General features: G+C 39.3%; 2 protein-coding genes across 2 annotated transcripts in view; one reads left to right on the forward strand and one right to left on the reverse strand.

Annotated features, from left to right (window-relative positions):
- LOC128691392 (uncharacterized) overlaps positions 1-7,510 on the reverse strand; it is a 71,563-nt gene extending 64,053 nt beyond the window's left edge. Inside the window, exon 1 of the mRNA XM_053780248.2 lies at positions 7,116-7,510. Within this exon, the coding sequence (XP_053636223.1) occupies positions 7,116-7,364 (249 nt within the window). The 5' untranslated portion in view covers positions 7,365-7,510. The remainder of the gene's footprint in view (positions 1-7,115) is intronic.
- A 1,627-nt stretch (positions 7,511-9,137) lies between these two features.
- LOC128691394 (katanin p60 ATPase-containing subunit A-like 2) overlaps positions 9,138-20,468 on the forward strand; it is a 56,559-nt gene continuing 45,228 nt past the window's right edge. The window contains exon 1 of the mRNA XM_053780249.2: positions 9,138-9,204. The gene's annotated coding sequence lies outside the window, so the exon portion shown is untranslated. The remainder of the gene's footprint in view (positions 9,205-20,468) is intronic.

A 20,468-nucleotide genomic window follows, 5' to 3' on the forward strand; every position in this document is an offset into this window, starting at 1 on the left:
TACTGGCTTTTCAAGGTATGAGTGCTGCTGTCTTGCCATGAAGGAACATGACTGATCTTTCAGGGTGTGACTGTTACTGTGGAGTCACGAAGGATCATGACTAACGTTCAAGGTTTGGATCATTTGATACAGGCTTTCTGCTGGCGTAACAGTCGAGTGACAAAACTGCTTAAGCTCTAAATTATTATAAGACGCATAATGAGCCCTGTATAAAATATTAGGAATATATGTTGCAGGTTCACGAGGGACCATGATGAAGGTGGGGCTCCAGCGGTAAGGTGTTGGTACTGAAGGTAAAAACTTCATACACGATTTATACCCACGAGCTACTCGATCGTGACACAAATTCCGAATCGAGCAGGAGAAATGAGTGAGAGAGAGAGAGAGAGAGAGAGAGAGAGAGAGAGAGAGATTAAGAGCACCATAACTTACTTAGAGCTTAGTGTAATTCTAAAAAAAAAAATTAAGAATAGTGAAAGACTCTAGCTGGGGTACACTACCTACTGCCAGGTGACACTGACACTACCAGGTCGCCTGCTTCTAACACCACCATTGCGTCAGTAACCTGTCAAAGCCATTGCCTCTCTGGTATTTCTAATAAATGTAAAGGGACCACGACTCTTCAAACTCTCCCTTGATGTATAAGGGGAATCTGGAACAAATCCCTGTCTCTCTTCAAGAGAAAACTCTATAATTTCCTCAGATCGGTTCCTGATCAGACGGGCTATGGTGCATATATTGAGCTGCGGGAGGAGGGCACCAACAGGCTGATCGATCAGATCAGGAATCATGAGGCCTGTTCTGGGACCAGACCGCGGGGGCAATGACCTCCGGAAGTGACAACAGGTGACTTACAGATATTCCTAGGAGTAAATGATTTACGATTACTGATGCCTATCTCAGTGGTATATCCACCCACGTACGCACGTACGCACGTACGCACGTACGCACGTACGCACGCACACACACACACACACACACACACACACACACACACACACACACACACACACACACACACACACACACACACACACACACACACAAACACTGGACCTAATGTACTGTCATTAAGAAGACCCCTTAACAGTCGCACGCCAGCGGTGAAGGTAACCAAATACGCTACCACGGACTTGGTTACCTTGAGTTAACTTGGTTGCCTTGAGTCAAGGACACAACTATATAAACCGGGACACAATCTTTAAGATACTCTTAATGAGCCACTGAGAGGCTCATCATATGGTGAGTCAGCATCAGGCGATTTTCAGTCACAAATGAACACAAACTCATGGATCGTAGCTCCCTCTTACATACACAGTTTGTTAGACACATAGATGATGATCAAATTAAAAGCACATTATATAATCAGCTTTATCGTCACTTTCTTGAACACTATGTATCTCAGTGCCCATTTACTAAGGAATATGGATATAGTATAATAACCTACGTGATAAGTCAAGGTATCTTATTAATAAAAGTAAGATTCCAGACACATTAAGCAAATATTCTTGATTTCCTAACAACAGATAAAACAACTGTAAATATCAGTCCAGGTGTTACACCTGCTAACCCATTTCGTGGGCCTGGTTCCAAGGTCTTTTGTGTACCCATATACTCTTGCGCTAACGTCCACAGGATGGATTTCGGGTGCACAATAAACTAGCTTCTTCGGCGGCCAAATGTAAATCAGTGTACAGGATTCAAGAGCAGAAAACCGATGCCCAAGTAGTTTTACATGATTGTAGGGTTTCCCAATGATTACCACAACTACTATTGTCACTTCCAGTCACCTAGATCCACAGTGATCCATAGTACCTGTGACATACTCGCAACCAGATTCTAGAGTTCTTCAGTCTTCGCAATCTAGTTGGAGTTCATACTTATTTGTTGACTAGTTAACCTGGCTGTTGTTACCAGCCAGGCCTACACAGCCGTCACAATCTGGTTGATCTGGCACTTTCAGCAGGTAATGGTCCAGTTGCCTCCCCCCCCACAAAAAAAATCATTCATCTTATTGGACACATAAATTTTAAAGGATTATAACATGCTGCTGGTGTTCTTTTGCATGCAAGAACACATCATATCATTGATCAGAGACTCTGCGAGGTGTCTTGCCTGGCTGGCTGGTTGTTCCTTTGTTGTATAACTTAGAGGGGCAGAACCCAAGCGGCGTAGTGACAAAAATGAGGAAATCACACACCTTGCAAAACTAACTTCCATTGTCATAACTTCTCGAGATTTCTTTTGTTTTTCTTTCGTTAAAGAGGCTGATGTGGCTAGAAGTGGTCTGGTGTTAGTCGACTGTTGTGGGCCAAGTCATGGGAAGGTTGGAAGTATACCTTTAGAACGGGCAGGGTTTTGAAAGGGTCATAAATTTCTTTCCCCTGTTTGTGAGTTATTTGTGTATTGTTCCAGTCACTGTATTATGCCTTTTCAACCTTTATTCCTTTGAAATGAGCTCAGATAAACTCAGCCTTGCAATAAAAGAGATTTTCTGGGAGCTCATTTTAAGGTTCCTCGAATTATAGCACTGTAAGTGGCACCACACAATCCCGGAAAGCATAAAACGACACCAAGACTCTTCCTATTCTCCTCCACATGTGAACCAGTGTCCGCCAGTCAACATACCACTGATCAAGTCTCAGCTGCCTTACAAGGAGTGTCAGTCAGTGATCTAGATGAGAGTATTCACTTTGGCAATTCACTTAGGTCTAATGTTATTGACAGTATTTTAGGAAGAAGAGGTCATAGACCTTAAGAGGATGGGAAAACAGTTTCGGAAACATCTATATCTACGATGCTTCCTACTAGCCTCCCAAAACTTCAAGTTTAGTGGTATAATACCATTCCTAGTTATTTTTTTTGCTGTGCATAAACTTTACTTATCCCATAAACAATAAAAAAATGGAGTGGGAGATGGAGAAAATAGTGAACCAGTAACAATCATAGCCATAATTTTTAAAGGGGTAAGCCGGTAAGCCTACGGAAGGCATCGATCAGATGACCAAAAGCTCCGGCTGTGGATTATATGATTAAGACCCGCGTCAGGAAACGCTTGTTTCCTGACAAACCTTAACTAACCTGAGGCAACCTCAGTTGTGTGGGTCAGCCCAAGGAGTGGTGGAAGCTCGCTCCTCCGTCTCTTGATCTTCACACAGACACGCTACTTGTACTCACTTACTTGTTAAAAGATAAAGAAAAATACTCAAGACGACATTACAGAAATGTATAAGAAATGTCGAATGCGACATCGTAGAAATGTAAATATAAATATTAATTTTTGTCGGTAATTTAAAGTGTTTAAACGTAAGAACAAGAAATAAATTTAAATACCTAAAAAACTTTAAATGTTAGGAGTGATATTTAAACGTGATTTTTTTTTACTAAATGCCGACTGCATGACGTTACCGTTCATGTGTTCATGTACACCCTGGCTGACACCACGCGTTCATGTACACCCTGGCTGACACCACGCGTTCATGTACACCCTGGCTGACACCACGCGTTCATGTACACCCTGGCTGACACCACGCGTTCATGTACACCCTGGCTGACACCACGCGTTCATGTACACCCTGGCTGACACCACGCGTTCATGTACACCCTGGCTGACACCAGGGATAACTGCGTGACGTCGTCGATTCCTCACTCACCCACACACTGGCTGACATCGTACATAGCTGCGTGACGTCAATAATAATGTGCATACAGCACCTAGTGCCATCTGTTGACACTCTCGATGACTAAGCCAATACTTGCTGGTGTCAGTGATTTTTCCACTAGGACAATCATAGTTACAATGATTATTAAAGGTATAATAACTATAATTATAATTATTATTAAAAGTATAATAACCATAGACATAATGATAAATAACACGAAATACCTTAAGTATAATGATCATAATTACCATCATTATTAAAGGTATAATAACGATAGATATAATGAATAATAAAATGTAACGCCATAAGTATAATGACGATAGTTATAATGATTTCTGAAAGTATAATAACACCATTAGTATAATGACCATGGTTATAATTATTATTTAAAATATAAAACCTCAAGCATAATGACCATGGCCATTATAGTCATTAATAGTTTATCATCATAAGCAAAATGCTATGATTATAATGATTATTAAAAGAATAACACCATCATCATAAAAGTTTAACACCATAAGTATAATAACCAAAGATATGTTTAATAAAAGTAAGATGAACAGAAGTATAATGACCATGGACATAATGATCATTAAAAATGCAAAGAATACCATAAGTACAATTATTACCCTAATAATATGAATATAATGATTCTTTAAAGTGTAAGGAATATCATAATGATTACGATAGGTATAATGATTATCATGGTAATGATGATTATTTTAAGAATATTGATAACCATAGGTATAATTAAAAATTAATTACCGTAAGTATAATAATAATCATTTGCATAATTTATGAGTATGATGATCTGCATGGAAATAATAAAAAAATATATAATAATCATAAGCACCGTATAATAGTTACCATGGGTATAATGATTTATTATAAGTGTAATGATTATTGAGAATGATTACAATTAGTATAATGATAACCTTATGTACAGCAAATACTATAGGTATAATGATCACTCTTGGCATAATAATCGCAATATTTATAATCCCAATAATAATGATCACCATGAGAATAATGATCGTCAAGAGTATAATCGAAATAAGTATAATGATGAAAGAGTATAAAGATTATGATGACTGCAATGGTAATCATTTTGTAAATATAACGAGTATAATGACTGCCATGACTATAATCATGATTCTAATGGGTATGATGGCTATAATGATCACTATGAAAAATATAATAATGATCACCATGAACATAAAAACAGTATAATGATCATCATGTGTATAATAAAAACCATGAGAATAATGAGCACCATGAGTATAATGATCCCCTTGAATATAATGAACATGAGTTTATTGATCACCATGAGTAAAATAATCGCTATGAGTAATGATCATTACATAAAAATGATTAACATGAACGTATTGATGACTGAGTATAATTATTACTATGAATATAATGACCACTGAGTTTATTCACTGAGTACAATGATCATTCTGGCTATAAGGATCACCTTTAATATAATGGTTACCGACTATAATGATCATTGAATATAATGCACATTATTGGTATAATGATCTATAATAAAATGATAACCTAGTATAATGATCACTGAGTCACTGGGTATAATGACAACCATGAATATATACGATCACTAGTACAATGATCACTGAAGTTTCGTGCGTTTAGATATTCATTGTAGCTACTTGTGTTAATAGTGTATATTCTTGTCGCTGTGGCAGCCGGGAGAAAGGGAGCACAAGAAGGAAGAGAAGAGAGGGAAGGAAGGGAAGAAGAGAAGAGAGGAAAGGAAGAGAAGAGAGGGAAGGACGGGAGAGAAGAGATGAAAGGAAGAGAAGAGAATAGAGAAGGAAATGGGGTGGAAGAACGGAGAGAAAGAGAAGGAAGAGAGTGAAGGAAGAGAAGATAGGGAAGAGAAGAGAGTGAAGAAAGAGAAGAGAGGGAAGAAAAGAAGGCAGACGAAAACAAATTAAAAAAAGAAGGAAATTAGGAAGGGAAAGGAAGAATGGAAGGCGGGATGGAAGACCGATGAGAGAAGGAAGAGAAAAAGAAAAGGAATAGGTGGAACAGAGTAGAATGGGAAGCAGAGGAAAAAAATAAGCAAGGGAAAGAAAGACGAAGCAAGTAAGAAAAGAGGGTGGGAAAAAGGAGAGAAGTGAAAAGAAAGTAAAGAGTAGAAATTAGAGAAAGTAGATGTACGTAGAAAGTACAAAGTACAGAGAGAGAGAGGAAGGAGAGCGTGTTAAGTGTAATTCTCTAAGGATTAAATACAGAAGAAATGGTATGGTGATACCCACAAGATGTGGAGTAAGATACTTACGTACAGTCTAGGACATTTATTAGAAGAATAAATGTCCTAGACTGAAGAAGAAGCTACTAGTGGCGAAACCTTTCCTCTCATAAATGTCCTGGACTGTATATAAGCGTCTTTTCTCCACATAACATGTAGGGTTAAGTCCTGCAGGAGAATGATCCACATAGGTAGGATTCACCTTTAATAATGAAGTACAATGATCACAGTTCGTGATAACAGATGAACTAATTCGAGAAATATTTTAAATCTCTGACGTTCTTCATCTCCCAGAAACTACTTATTCACGTAGAAATCTTTCCACGAGAGAAATATAGTGATTCCTGCCTGTGATGTTTCACCCCGAGGCCGCTCGGGGTGAGTACGTACGGGGTGAGCACTGCTATTTTAGGCATTCATATGTACGACCAGGAATGTCTTTGTACTCGCCTCACCTAGTTGTGGTGACAGGGGTCGTGTCATGACTCCCATTTGGTAGCTACAGGTTTATTTTACAAGTCTCATCTCTCGAATACATTTCCCGGTTTATATACTTATCTATATGAGTGAGTATATAGTACACATGAAGAGTTAGAATCTCAATACCGTGGCTGGAACAGTTTAAAAAATAAAATTGAAACGAGACGTTTGGCCACGACTTGAAATGGTCCGGGATAATAAAAATAAAAATAATAATAATAATAATAATAATAATAATAATAATAATAATAATAATAATAATAATAATAATAATAATAATAATAATAATAATAATAATAAATCTTTATTTCTGCAAGTACATGTACAAGGTAAAGAGGCCTATATCACATCAATGGCATACTACTATATAGAAAGCCCCTTGTTATGCAGAGTATTTCGGGCAAATTAGATAAATTTTGTTTTCAGGATGCGACCCACACCAGCCGACTAACACTCAGGTACCTATTGTACTGACAGGTGAATATGGACAGTAGGTGCCTTAAGGAAACACGTCCTAATGCTTCCACCCGTACCGGGAATCAACCCCAGGATCTCAGTGTGTGAGCTGGGTTAGTCAGTAATCGTGCTCCGGGACTGAAATATCATCTGGTTTCCAGTTATAGTAAACACAGGTTTTACTGATTTGGTTATCATTACTTTTAATAAAGTTAGACTTCTTTGTTACCCATGGCAAAACTCACCCCAAGGTCGTTGTCAGGAATACTCTCGAGGGTGGTCGGAAGGTCCTCGAGGCTGACCTTGGAGTCCTGGCGTGGTAGTATCTTGTCCTCGGGGGTGTGAGGCACGGAGGACCCATTCCCAGAGGAGGAGATGGAATTAGAGGCTGAAGTGATTCTTACTACTGCAAGACCTTCAAGAGAAGACTCCAGCTTCTTCTGGGCGTCCGTCACTGTGATGGGTTTGAGGTCTTTGCTTTCACCACACCCCATGGTTGTCTGGTCAGTGGTTGGTGGGGGCAGACGTGGGTAGGGGCAGACGTGGATGAGGGCAGACGTGGGTAGGGGCAGACTTGGATAAGAACAGGCGCTAGGAGGAGCAGTTTACCAGAGAGCTGATAGTCACTGATAGATTAAAACATGAGGTTTTAGGTCCCAGTTCACAACACATAAACAGTATCACACACTACGGATCAGGTACTTGTGTTTCTCCGATGAAAAAGCAAAAACACTGCTAGTTTCCACAACACCCAGGCGACGGATCAACACACAGGCGACGGATCAACACACAGACGACGGGTCAACACAGACGGCGGGTCAACACCCTGATATCGTTTGGCAGGGCTAGGAATGGTAGTCAGGAAAAAAAGGCACTGGATTTTTCTCCTATTTATCTTTCTTTAATGACGCCAGGACAGGCAGCTTGCTGCTTGTTGGATGGCGTTAAACCGACGCATCGTTTCTGTCCTTCGACGGCGTGTGAAGAATGCAACTCTCTCGCACCTTTCTCATACCTCTTGCTTTCCGCCTTGCGATTTACGTTACACTCAGATCCTGACTTCTTTTAGATTTGAAAGGTTCCCTGCGTATAAGACGATAATGACGCTTTCCTAAAATCCACTTCATTTTTCCATCAAACTTCTGTACATTAATACAAAAAGTTCTGAAACTTCAGCACTTCCTGCCGACGAAGAATCGCTCGTTGTTTAACTCCAACGCTAAATTTTCCGAGGAGAACAAATCCCACTCCGTTAGTTTAACAAACTTTGAAAGTCACTGAAGTGCTTCTCGTCTACGATGGAGATGGAGGATAGTGTTGGATGCAGCCCATCCCTCGCGCCCTGACCACAGGAAGCTGGCGACACACTGACCAATACTTCAAGGAACGCGGCGGGCTTTCCTCAGTGCATGACCCGTTTTCTCTCATGAACCAGCACAGAAAACTCGTTTTGACCTGAAACACTTTAATTTATGGTTGCTCTTTATAATTCATGTCCGTCTCACATCTGCTTATTCCGTTAACGATGTAGACTCCGTATAACTAATTGTTGTGGTAGCTTCATAATTCTTTAGCAGGAAAAGGGATTCACGCAGAGAGATATTGCTTGATGAAGAGGTCAAGAATAGAAAACGGAGGCGTGTGTGATTCTCACCATGGCAACCACGTAAATATCATGCCGGTGTGAGAGACTCAATCAATATTCTCATTAATGTATAGGTGCTGCTTCTACTTCAGCGTGTTAGCCACCAATGAATATCGTTATTTTTTTTTTTTACATTATAACGCTACACGCGTCTAGAAATAAAACGTAGAGTATCTCCAGTGGGCTGTTTTATAAGTTATCGTGAGAGAAAGAATTGCTTACCCAAATTACATGTAAGAAATGCTAATCAAAAATATATTCAGTATTGCCTAATCTAATTAACGAAAAAAAATTATCTATCAAAGTCAAAAGCAAAAAAATACTTTTTGAAACTGACACTCTATACTTTGAGGATCCCACAGGCACCATTTATTTTCCCAACATTTATAACAACTCAACTGATGCATGAAACTTAGCAAAAGTTTACTAAACCAGATCGAACCACAGTAAATCGACTTGTCATTTACAGTATCTTTACAATCAGTTTTAGTTTTAGCCCATTTTGATCATAACTATAATTTATCATGCTTTACTGAAGAACAAAAGACTGACGCCGTTTGTCTGCATGAAAATAAACCACTGGAGCAGCGGCTGCCGGCAACCCAGGCAGGGAAGGGTAAAGAGAGCGTCAGGTCGACAGTCAGTTCGTGGAGCTCCTCGCGTCAGGCAACCCCTTCAGGTGTGCACAGGTGAGCCGAGAGCAAGATGACGGCTAGCAAACTGTCTTTAGTGAATGGTGTATGAGACAAGAGGTTCTACTTATGTGTGCTATGTGTTCAAGGGAGGTAGCGGAAGCCCTTGCTGGTTTGGGGACGTAGCCGAGGTCGATGTTGCAACCTTGATGATCGTGGTGGTCAGTGTTTCTTGTCAGAAGGAGGAGGAGGGGAAGCAACGCTCGCAATCGAAAAAGTACCCTGACTCTCACTCCATTTCCATTTTACTTATTTATCTTATATTTTCTGGCTGCTGTAAAGTGAAAGGCAGACGAGAAGTAACTCCCGTTATTCAGTTCTTTCAAGCCATCGTGTATCACAGCATCGCCATGACAACACCCCCTTCCTCCCCCTCCTTTCTTCCCTCCTTCCTTCCCCTTTCTCCTCCTTTCGTTTTGGCTTTCAACCCTTCCTTTCTTCCTTACCCTCCTTTTTCTCTTCCTCCCACCCATTCTTCATTCCCTTACTCTCACATCTCCCCTGTTTACATGTTGGAAACTCCTCTAAGAATGAGAGACGGGACACTAAGATCATAAATCTGCTCCTGTAGATATAAATAAGCAATCACACGCGGATGCGCAACTCATATTCAATAATAATAATAATAATAATAATAATAATAATAATAATAATAATAATAATAATAATAATAATAATAATATCATTATCATTGCAGTCTTGGGGAAGCGATAACTCGCAGGTTCATACAGTGCCTGGGGAATAGTAGCACTCAGGTTTGATCTGGGGAAGTAGATGCTTCCAATTCCTTGGATCAAGAACGTTTCATCAGCATCAAGGCCGGCTCCTCCCCCAGTGGAGGGACCGCTTATATTCCGTGTCCTGGTTCCTGATGCGTGTCTCCCCCACCAAAAACCACGTGACCAGCCAGCGTGTCTCAGCGCAGCCATCGATTACTGGAAACTAGGCTGGCTTTAAACGTTTCTCCCAAAGCTGCCAGCGCCGATGGTATCGTGAAACCAGTCAAAACGTTTGTCAAAACTACAGCGTTATATCTACTGCACTGTTAAGAAAAAGTAGGAAACAAGATTTTTCCTCAGTTGCTAACATATCAGAAAGACTCAAAAGGAAACTGGACATGTATCATCACCAGATGCCAGATCAACTAGGCTGTGATGGACATGTGAGCCAGCGGGCAGTCAGCAGCAACAGCTTGATTGGCCAGACAAGCACCAGATGATACATTCTATAAATGACATTACGATGATGCAGTCCATAAACTACATTATGACATTACTGCTGCATGAGCTAAGAAACATTATGCAGCGTCTTTGTGGAGTTGAACGTATTTAGCTGGGATAGAAAGACTGAGAAATTTTTAAGACGGGGCAAGTGGTGGTAGTGGTGTTTTATTAGTTAGGACATGGGGGAAAATACCTCCTAACGGGTCTTCGTCACATAACCCACCGAGTGATTAAGAATCCGGTAGCTTACTGGTGCTGTATATTTGTGCCTAAGCAACCCTTGGCATACCGGAGCGAAGTTAACCATCTCAATGAGAAAAGAGAATAACCCCAGTGTCCTCATGTTTAATGCACAGTCAACGAAAACAACTGACTGATGACGGCCTTGCCAGGTCTGGAACCTAAGGTGGGACCTAGAAAGACTAAGATCTAACCGTTGCGTGAAATGTGCTGTTTACGAGAAAGCACGGGTAGGCACGCACGCATAAACGCACACTCCCTCATGTATAACTCACGCACTGAAACACGCACATAATCACTTCTACGCATACAGTCACAAGTCTACTAATTACACACGCGCAGTTACTGCCCTCTCCCCATAAAAAATAACTACGTGACTCAACCATCACATGAAGCTTGAAAAATCATGTTCTCTACGACAATAAAATACTTGGATCATGAGCAGTATATATCATGACTACCTAAAATCACGGTCATAAAGGCCATACCTTATGACTATCCTAACGTACCATAATCATATGAAGTATAATTTACTACCACGTAATATGACGGAGTCAGGAGTAGTAACAGCAAAGACCATTCCAACATAACCGTGAAGGGCAGAGTGGACAGCGCAGAGAAGTAACGTGACTATCGTGCGATCAACGGACGGAGATTCGAGCATGCACCACTCCTTGAACTTAATGATCCACACTGCTTTAGCGTTTCGTATATTACAAATGATAATTTTGAATTATATTATTATTATATAAATCAATAAACACATGTGGGTCATTAAGTTCAAGGAGAGGTGGAGTTGGATCCATCGTCAGCTAATCGCACGACAATCACGCTACCTCTCTGCAGTTTCCACTCTGCACTTCATGGGTATGTTAGAACGATCTTGATGAGTTCTACTGCCGGCTTTGTCATGTTATATGATAATAAATTATACTTCATGTGATTATGGTATGTTAGAAAAGTTATAATGTATATATAATGTTCTTGACTGCTATGCTAAATTATAATAACATATACCGACATACACATGTTGTACTAGAGTCAAGAACAGCATATTAAACTAGCACCCTACAACACCCGATTCATAAGCAGAATCTTTGATGACCATTGTAACATATTCCAGTCATTTTTGAACATTAAAATGGTATAAAATACCGACAGGTTGTTAGGTAAGACACATATGCAACAGTTAGGTATCTTTATTTCGAAATAAAGACACCTAACTGTTGCATATGTGTCTTACCTAACATCCAGTCATTTTTGCAGACTCCGATAAAAAGATGTATATTTCACGGCCATCACACACTACTGCTGAGTTATCTGGGTTATTTAGTATAGGATTCATTGCTTGTAAGATATATTTATTTAAGTTTACATATATGTTGCAGAAATCTTCGTATATTTTGTTTATATCTGTCCCTTACAGTATTTTGTTGTGTTCAGGTCTCTGAAGTATTCTTATACACGTAAGATGGAATTCTATATTCTAGTTTATCTAGTTTGTATTTTACTTTCCTTGGTTATTATAGAATATTTATTACCCACAACAAGAACAATCGCTGATCATAGAGTGTTCCAGTAACAGTTCGGTATTATATACCATTCTTGTACTATTACTACTACTACTACTACTACTATCACCACCTCTTCCTGCCTATATATAGCCGTCCTGCTCCACTTCTGGTTAGATTATCCTAGATTAATGGTTATAAATGACCATAATTTTTAAAGGGGTGGACCGGTAAGCCAGCGGAAGGCCTCGGTCAGATGACCAAAAGCTCCAAAGGCGGGTCATCATCTAAGACCCGCGTCAGGAAACATTTGTCCTGTTTCCTGACGAACCTTACCTAACCTAACCTAACTTCTGGTTAGTGTGACTTTGTCAATGGTCCAAGTCGGACCGAAACGTCGTCGTAAGCTTTTCTCTTTTATGTGCGGGTTATTTGTGTAACAGTTCATTCGTTGAAATATAAGGAAATCCTTCTTCAAATATGAATATTTTGTTTTCTACTTATTTGTTCTACATTTTAGTTTCCTCGATTATTCTTTATTCCTTCATGGTTAATCTAATTTTTTTTTAACGTTGCTAATTTTCATTAAAGAGCGTTTTTAGCATATTATTTCATTTTATATCTTATCCAATTCTTTTCTCATGTGATATTCTTAAACGATCAGTTGTACATATTTACAACGAGTTTTCATTTTTTTATTTTTTTATTATCACACTGGCCGTTTCCCACCAAGGCAGAGTGGCCCAAAAAAGAAAAACTTTCACCATCATTCACTCCAAATATATGTATTTCTAAAATTTTTAAACTCATAAACATAGGTTACATGATATTGTAGTGGTCAGGGTTCTCTGTGATAATATTGCTGTATCACTACTTTCTGTCTCAATTCTGCCCCTTATTCATGTTAGGTAGTTCCTCATTAGACAGTTGTTCATTCAGTATTGTTTCAGTTAGAGACACAAAATATAGTTTCTTTTCGCTTATAAAATCTTGTAAATAGTATTTTTTTGTGTGTACTAAATTATGTTTCTGTATATTAATTTAATAATTATTTTATATCTAGGGAATTCTTGGTTATGTTCTCATTATTACTTAAATTTTTTTTATTCTTTATTGTGTTTTGAAAACACTGTCTTGATGGTGTGAGAGATTAAGTATACATATCTGTATGACCGTGTATACATGTATATTTGAGTCTGACAATATGTACACGAGTGGCTGTATGACTCTGTGTTTACATAACTGAATGTGTATGTTGGAACTTGTATAAGAAGTGTTTGGAGAGTATAGTATATGCTTCTGTGTGCAACAGTGTGAGGTAGGCAGGAGGCTTTGACAGTGTGGATTTTTCAGCGCCCTGGGCAATAAAAATGAACACAACACTCATAAAAATGACAACGATAAAAACTAATAAACAATAAAAAACTATAAACATAAAACACACAACACAATACTTTCACAGTAGGTTAAAAACCGGCATCAGTTACATATGCCATTAATTCTTTTAATGTCAAAAGAAATTAACAGTTTGAAGTTCTCCGACCTACCAACAGACACCTCAGTAATTACATAGACCTCGATGAAAGTAAAATGGCCTAAGTCTTGGGCAAATAATTAAAATTGTACTCCATAGGCAGCTGCATGCCTGAAGCTACACCGAGGTGGAATCAGCAGATCCTCAATGGACATATTTTTGCTTTTGAGTGACGATTTTTGTTGGAGGAGGAGAGTCCAACACCCATGTTCTGCTGAACCCTGCATAGTTTATTTCTCATCTCCAGAGTTCACTACTTCTCATTGACGTGAGTGTAACCAATGACTTCACTGTAAGGAAGAAATCGGCTATAGCTGAACCTCATTATAGCAGTCTTTACCATGGCATCTGCCCATTCATTTTCAGGAACACCAATGTGGGCTGGGTACTAGCACAATTCCGCATGAAAGTTTTGGGCCACTGCGCAGCCCATGCTAGCACGTCCATACGGACTTTACAAGACATACAAACCAGTGACTTGCCTAGGTTTGGAAATCTTGATCACCAGGGTGTCCTTTGAGATTTGGGGAATGTTTGGCTGCAAAATCTCTTCAAACTGTTCATCTAGAAGCTCGTGAAGTTGTCATGTTGCCTGCCTTGAATTCACTCTTGGTGGCTTGGTAGAAGTTGGTAAAAGTGTTCTCCAAGGCAGGTTCAAAAAGGCGCCGACAAGCCACCACTGAGCCACTGAATCGAGTAATACAGTTAACAAAGGTAGTGTCCGCAATGGTAATAAAGCCATTACCAAATAGCTTGTCGTGTCAGGAGGAAACAACCTGCCCCAAAAATACTGTACATTACAGAAACAGTCTACCAATGGGATGTCTACCGAGTCGTTCTCCAAAATGGGGGTGGTATCAGGGTCAGGGCTAACAACTGGGTGCCCAGGTGAGTCTGGCGGTGAGTTGCTGTGAACCATGTTAGTGCAGCGATAGTCAGGAACCACCTTCGTAGAGGAACCAGGTAAAGGGTGTTGGTGCATCCACAGACATAAAGTACAGTGAAAGAGAATAAAAGCAAAACAAAAGTGCACAAGGGAAGAAATGAGAGACTACTAGCTGACTAATAAAAAGAAATCATAGGGACAACACCTCATCCTACCTGTCACAAAGCGCCAGGATGACTCGCCCAGAATTAACAGAACAAGGCTTAGCAAAACTGCGTATCAAGACTGGGAGTTCCTGAGGAGCAACTAACATTCAGTTGGTAAATGGCGAGGAAGAACTACTACGAACATCAAAAGGTGCACACCTTCAGTCACAGCTTCTGGGTCTACAGGTGACCACCAATAATACTTCTGTCACCGATGAGCCACTGGGTGGTCAACAAGACAGTCCAGTTCCTCGTGGGTGGGGTGAACCACCTCAGTACTACAATTAGTGGGAGAAAATGAGTAACAGTAACTCATTCTATAATCCCAAGGAGTAAAACTTAACGTAAGCTAAATACAGAACGTAAGCTAAATACAGAATACGTAAGCTAAATGCAGAAGATCTGAGTGGCTTAAGCCGGAGTAATCCACACACAAACCACACTACCACCTTAAGGTGACCCGGCGTCCGAGGGGACGACAGTATGAAATTTTCCATTAATAACTTTTGCAATATTTTCGGTCTGCTGGGAAGGGGTTGCATTTACAATTTCTTCACTATGAGAATCTAGTCTTGCCTGACTTGCTTAATTCATGTGCTCGTATAATAAACCTGGCACTAGTTTAAGTTTCAACACAGAGTGCACACATGAAAATTCTCAGGTATATTTAGGTCACAACACAACAGTCAATGAAATCATACCTGTACACTCTCTCTCTCTCTCGACTTATATATATACGTATATATATATATATATATATATATATATATATATATATATATATATATATATATATATATATATATATATATATATATATATATATATATATATATATATATATATCGTGCCGAATAGGCAGAATTTGCGATCTTGGCTTAAATATCAACGTTCATCTTGCCATATAGGACAAGCGAAAATTTGTGTATGCAATAATTTCGCCAAAATCAATATATTTGATTGTGTTTGTTTAGTATTAAATTATTGTAAACAAATCAAAATTATATTTAGTTGGGTTAGGCTTAAATAAATTGTTCTTTTTATAATAAGGTTAGGTAAGTTTTCTAAGATTCTTTTGGAGCAAAATTAAAATTTTTTACATTAACATTAATGAAAAAAATATATCTTTAAACGTACAAGAAATTTTTTTAGAAAGGACTTAATTTTAAATGAGTTCTTGCTAATTGACCAGTTTTACATATTCGGCACGACATATATATATATATATATATATATATATATATATATATATATATATATATATATATATATATATATATATATATATATATATATATATATATTTATATATATATATATATATATATATATATATATATATATATATATATATATATATATATATATATATATATATATATATATATATACATATATAGATAGATAGATAGATAGATAGATAGATGGGGTCCACCTCTGGTGCAAATTGTGGGATCCATAGTATATATATGCACCCAGTGGCCAGTTCATTAGGTATACCCTTCTAGTACTGGGTAGGGCCCCTCTTTGCCTCCAAAACAGCCTGAAATGTTCGTGGCATAGATTCAACAAATATTCCTTAGAGATCCTGGTCCATATTGACATGATTACATCATGCAGTTGTTGCAGAATTGTCGGCTGCGCACTAATGCTGCAAATATACCGTTCAACTACATCCCACAGGTTAATTCAAATTCTGACCCTGGCATCTGTGCATCGTAGCAGAAACCGTAATTCATCAGACCAAGCGATGCTTTTCCCATCTTCAACTATTCAATTTTGGCGAATCTGTGTCCACTATAACCTGTTCTTAGCTGAAAGTGGAACCAGGGTTAGTATTCTGCTGCTGTGTACCATGCACTTCAAGGTTCGAAGAACTGTGCATTCAGAGATGATCTTCTGCATACCACTGTTGTAAAGCGTCGTTATTTGAGTCACTGTCGCCTTCTTGTCTGGCCATTCTTCTCTGACCTCTCTCATTATCAAGGCGTTTACGTTCACAGAACTCCAGCTCACTGGATGTTTTGTGTTTTTTGCATCATTCTGTAAACTCTAAAGACTTTCGTGCGTGGAAATCCTAAGAGATCAACAGTTTCTAAGATACTCAAACTACCCCGTCTGGCACCAACAATCATTCCACAGTCAAAGTTACTTAGATCACATTTTTCCTCATTCTGATATTCGGTCTGAACAACAACTGGACCTCTTGAGTATGTCTGCATGCTTTCAGGAATTGAGGTGCTGCCACGTGACTGACTGACTAGATATTTGCATTAACAAGTAGATGTACAGGTGTACTTAACAAAGTAGCCATTGAGTATAGATACTCGTACATACATACAAATATACATACATACATACAGAGAGAGAGAGAGAGAGAGAGAGAGAGAGAGAGAGAGAGAGAGAGAGAGAGAGAGAGAGAGAGAGAGAGAGAGAGAGAGAGAGAGAGAGAGAGGTGTTTTTGTATATACATTTGATATTCTGGCACATACATATATTATAAGGCAGAACAATACCATTTATGAAAAATACTATTCTGTCATAGGTGTTCGACTCTGACATGTGGAAGCTTACAGATATTAAGAAACGTATGAGAAGAATACGAACGAAAGATAACAGGAAGAAAATTCATGAGGGATTCACTCAGATTGCTGAAGCCTGACCCCCAAAATGCAAATAAATGAATGTGAGTTCGGGGAAAGGCGGCCGACCACAGCGACGCATGCACAGCTAGCAAATGAAGGACTACAGTCAATAATAATAATAATAATAATAATAATAATAATAATAATAATAATAATAATAATAATAATAATAATAATAATAATAATAATACAATATCTTTATTTCTACAAGTACATGTACAAGGTATACAGGCCTAGCTGATATCAATGACATACTACTATATAGAAAGCCGCTTGTTATGCATAGCATTTTGGGCAACTTAGGTCAGTTTTGTCCCAGGATGCGACCCACACCAGTCGACTAACACCCAGGTACCCATTTTATACTAATGAGGAACACAGACAGCCGGTGTAATGAAACACGCCCAATGTTTCTACCCTCGCCGGGAATCGAACCCGGACTCTCCCCGTGTGAAGCGAAAGGTTTAGTCACCAGGCCACGGGAAATCATTTAAGATGCTTTGCAACACCAGCTTGGAACCCCACACCTATAAAAATAAACAAAGATCCTCGATAAATTTCATAGATTTGTTACTAACTTATTTGTGTATGCAAGCGGCACGAGCTAAGAGAAAAACTGAAGGAGCACAAACTCAGGTCACTAGAGAAGTTAAGACTTAGTGTAGATACAAAATGATCAGGCGTAGTGACAAGGACAAACTTTTTGCTACGGCAGAGAAAGGTGAAAACCCAGATGAGCCACAGGAATGTTTGAAGGACTTTTGCCAGGGTAAGGACTGTGAACTGGAAAGTGTTTATAGTAGATCTCAAGAGTCCAGGAATCAACTGTACCAAGTAATTGAAGTGTAAGAGATGGAGGTTGAAACACGATCTCTGAAGGCATTTAGGGTGATACAAAGATACGTACTTTTAACAGGACAAAACTAATAGGCAATATTTCACGAAACAGTAAGCTTGAAAAAGATCACCTTCAGCCATGACGTTGTCTAATAGAGACTTCTTTTCTTATAAGTGCGTTCATATTACTTATTTGTCGTCAGTTCTCATCATCTACTGAACACACACACACACACACACTCGACCCCTGCAACCAAAATTAGGTGAGTACACACACACACACACACACACACACACACACACATACACACATTCACACACAACTACACGTAAACACATGCCCACACACGAACGTATTTTTTTTACCAATAAACAAGCACACATAAGTAACACGCACACACAAGTAATTTGAACTTACGGGGTGTTTCATTAAGACTCGGCAGTTTGGCAGGTTGACAAGCAGTGTGGAGGCACAAACTGGCACCAAACATCGATTTTACAATCCCTTCCTCTTAAACTCTCAAGTCTTTGTAGTCTCTTGATAACAAACCAAAGAGAGAGGGATTTCTTTCTATTGAAGGCTGGGTGCGCGCATGTGTGCTACCACTTGTCAAAGGCACTTGTTGATAGACATTTTGTTTGCTCTCTCTCTCTCTCTCTCTCTCTCTCTCTCTCTCTCTCTCCCTTGCTCACCTATTTGTGGTTGCAGGGTCGAGTCGTAGCTCCTGCCCCCGCCTCTTTGCTCGTCGTCAATAGGTCTACTCTCTCCCTGCTCTATGAGCTTTATCAAACTTCGTCTTAAAACTTTGTATGGTTCCTGCCTCCACTACGTCACTTTCCAGACAATTCCACTTCCTGACAACTCTGACTGAAGAAATACTTCCGCGTCTTCTTCTTCCAATTGTGACCCCTTGTTTCTGTGTCCCATCTCTAGAACATCCTGTCTCTGTCCACCTCGTCAATTCCTCGCATTATTTTATATGTCGCTATCATGTCTCCCCGTAACCCTCCTGTCCTCCAGTGGCGTGAGGCCGATTTCCTTTAACCTTACCTCGTAGGACATTACCCTTAGCTCTGGAACTAGTGTTTTTGCAGACCTTTGCACTTTCTCTAATTTCATGAAGTGTTTGACCAGGTGTGGGTTCCAAACTGGTGCTGCATACTCCAATATGAACCTGACTTAAACGGTATACAGAGTCTTGAACGTGTGTGTGTGTGTGTGTGTGTGTGTGTATGTGTGTGTGTGTGTGTGTGTGCGTGCGCGCGCCTGAACGCATGAGTATGTTTTATTATTTATAATTTTTATTACATTGGTAAACCTACACTGGTTAGCGGGTTTCGATCCTCGGCACCAGAGCCGAGGATCTTTCTTACTTTCAGTCTGTGTCACATTTTTACAAATGTTAAGCAATTAATGTTCCTTTAAATGTCTGGATGATTTATTTGGGTATTAATTCTCCATCTTCGTCCCCCAGTTCTGTTCTTATTCTTATAAATGTTCAGAATTTGTCCAGAATTCTTAAATACTGGAAATACAAATGTTGAGGTGATTGGAAATTATCCCGTTTTCTGTTGGTTCAGTTAACCTTGATTATTATATCTGATGTAATGGAGTCAGTACACAAACATCGCGCACAGAGGAGAAAGAAACTTTATGAGGACGTTTCGGTCCGACCTGGACATATGTGCGGGTCATTTGTGTATTGTTCCACTCACGGTATTGTGCCTTTGTGTTCTTCCTGGGGTCAGTGTTTGATATTGACTGGCGTTGAATAAGGGTACCAATCCTGGGGATCGATTCTGTCTCGTCTGGTCTCGTCGCTTTCCCTTCTTTCCTTCCTTTTGTCTCCCATTCTGTCTCTCTGTCTCTCTGTCTCTCTCTGTCTGTCTGTCTGTCTCTCTCTCTCTCTCTCTCTCTCTCTCTCTCTCTCTAAGTTTACTTACATTTACTTACATTTACAATTCACGGTTTCAGGAAACAGTTGAAATAAATCTAAACAAATACTAATTTACTCAGCATCGATAGACAAGTTACATTTTCTTTTTGTCTTCGGCAAATCTCTCCTGGCTTTTGACCGGGTCGCGGAGATGATGACCCTCGAAACCAACTACACGAATCTGAGTGTAGCTTCCTCCCAAGAAGCGATGCTTACTGAGGTTCCATGACGCTGAAGGTCTC

Source organism: Cherax quadricarinatus, chromosome 36 (assembly GCF_038502225.1).
Source record: "Cherax quadricarinatus isolate ZL_2023a chromosome 36, ASM3850222v1, whole genome shotgun sequence".
NCBI classification, from domain to species: Eukaryota; Metazoa; Arthropoda; class Malacostraca; order Decapoda; family Parastacidae; genus Cherax; species Cherax quadricarinatus.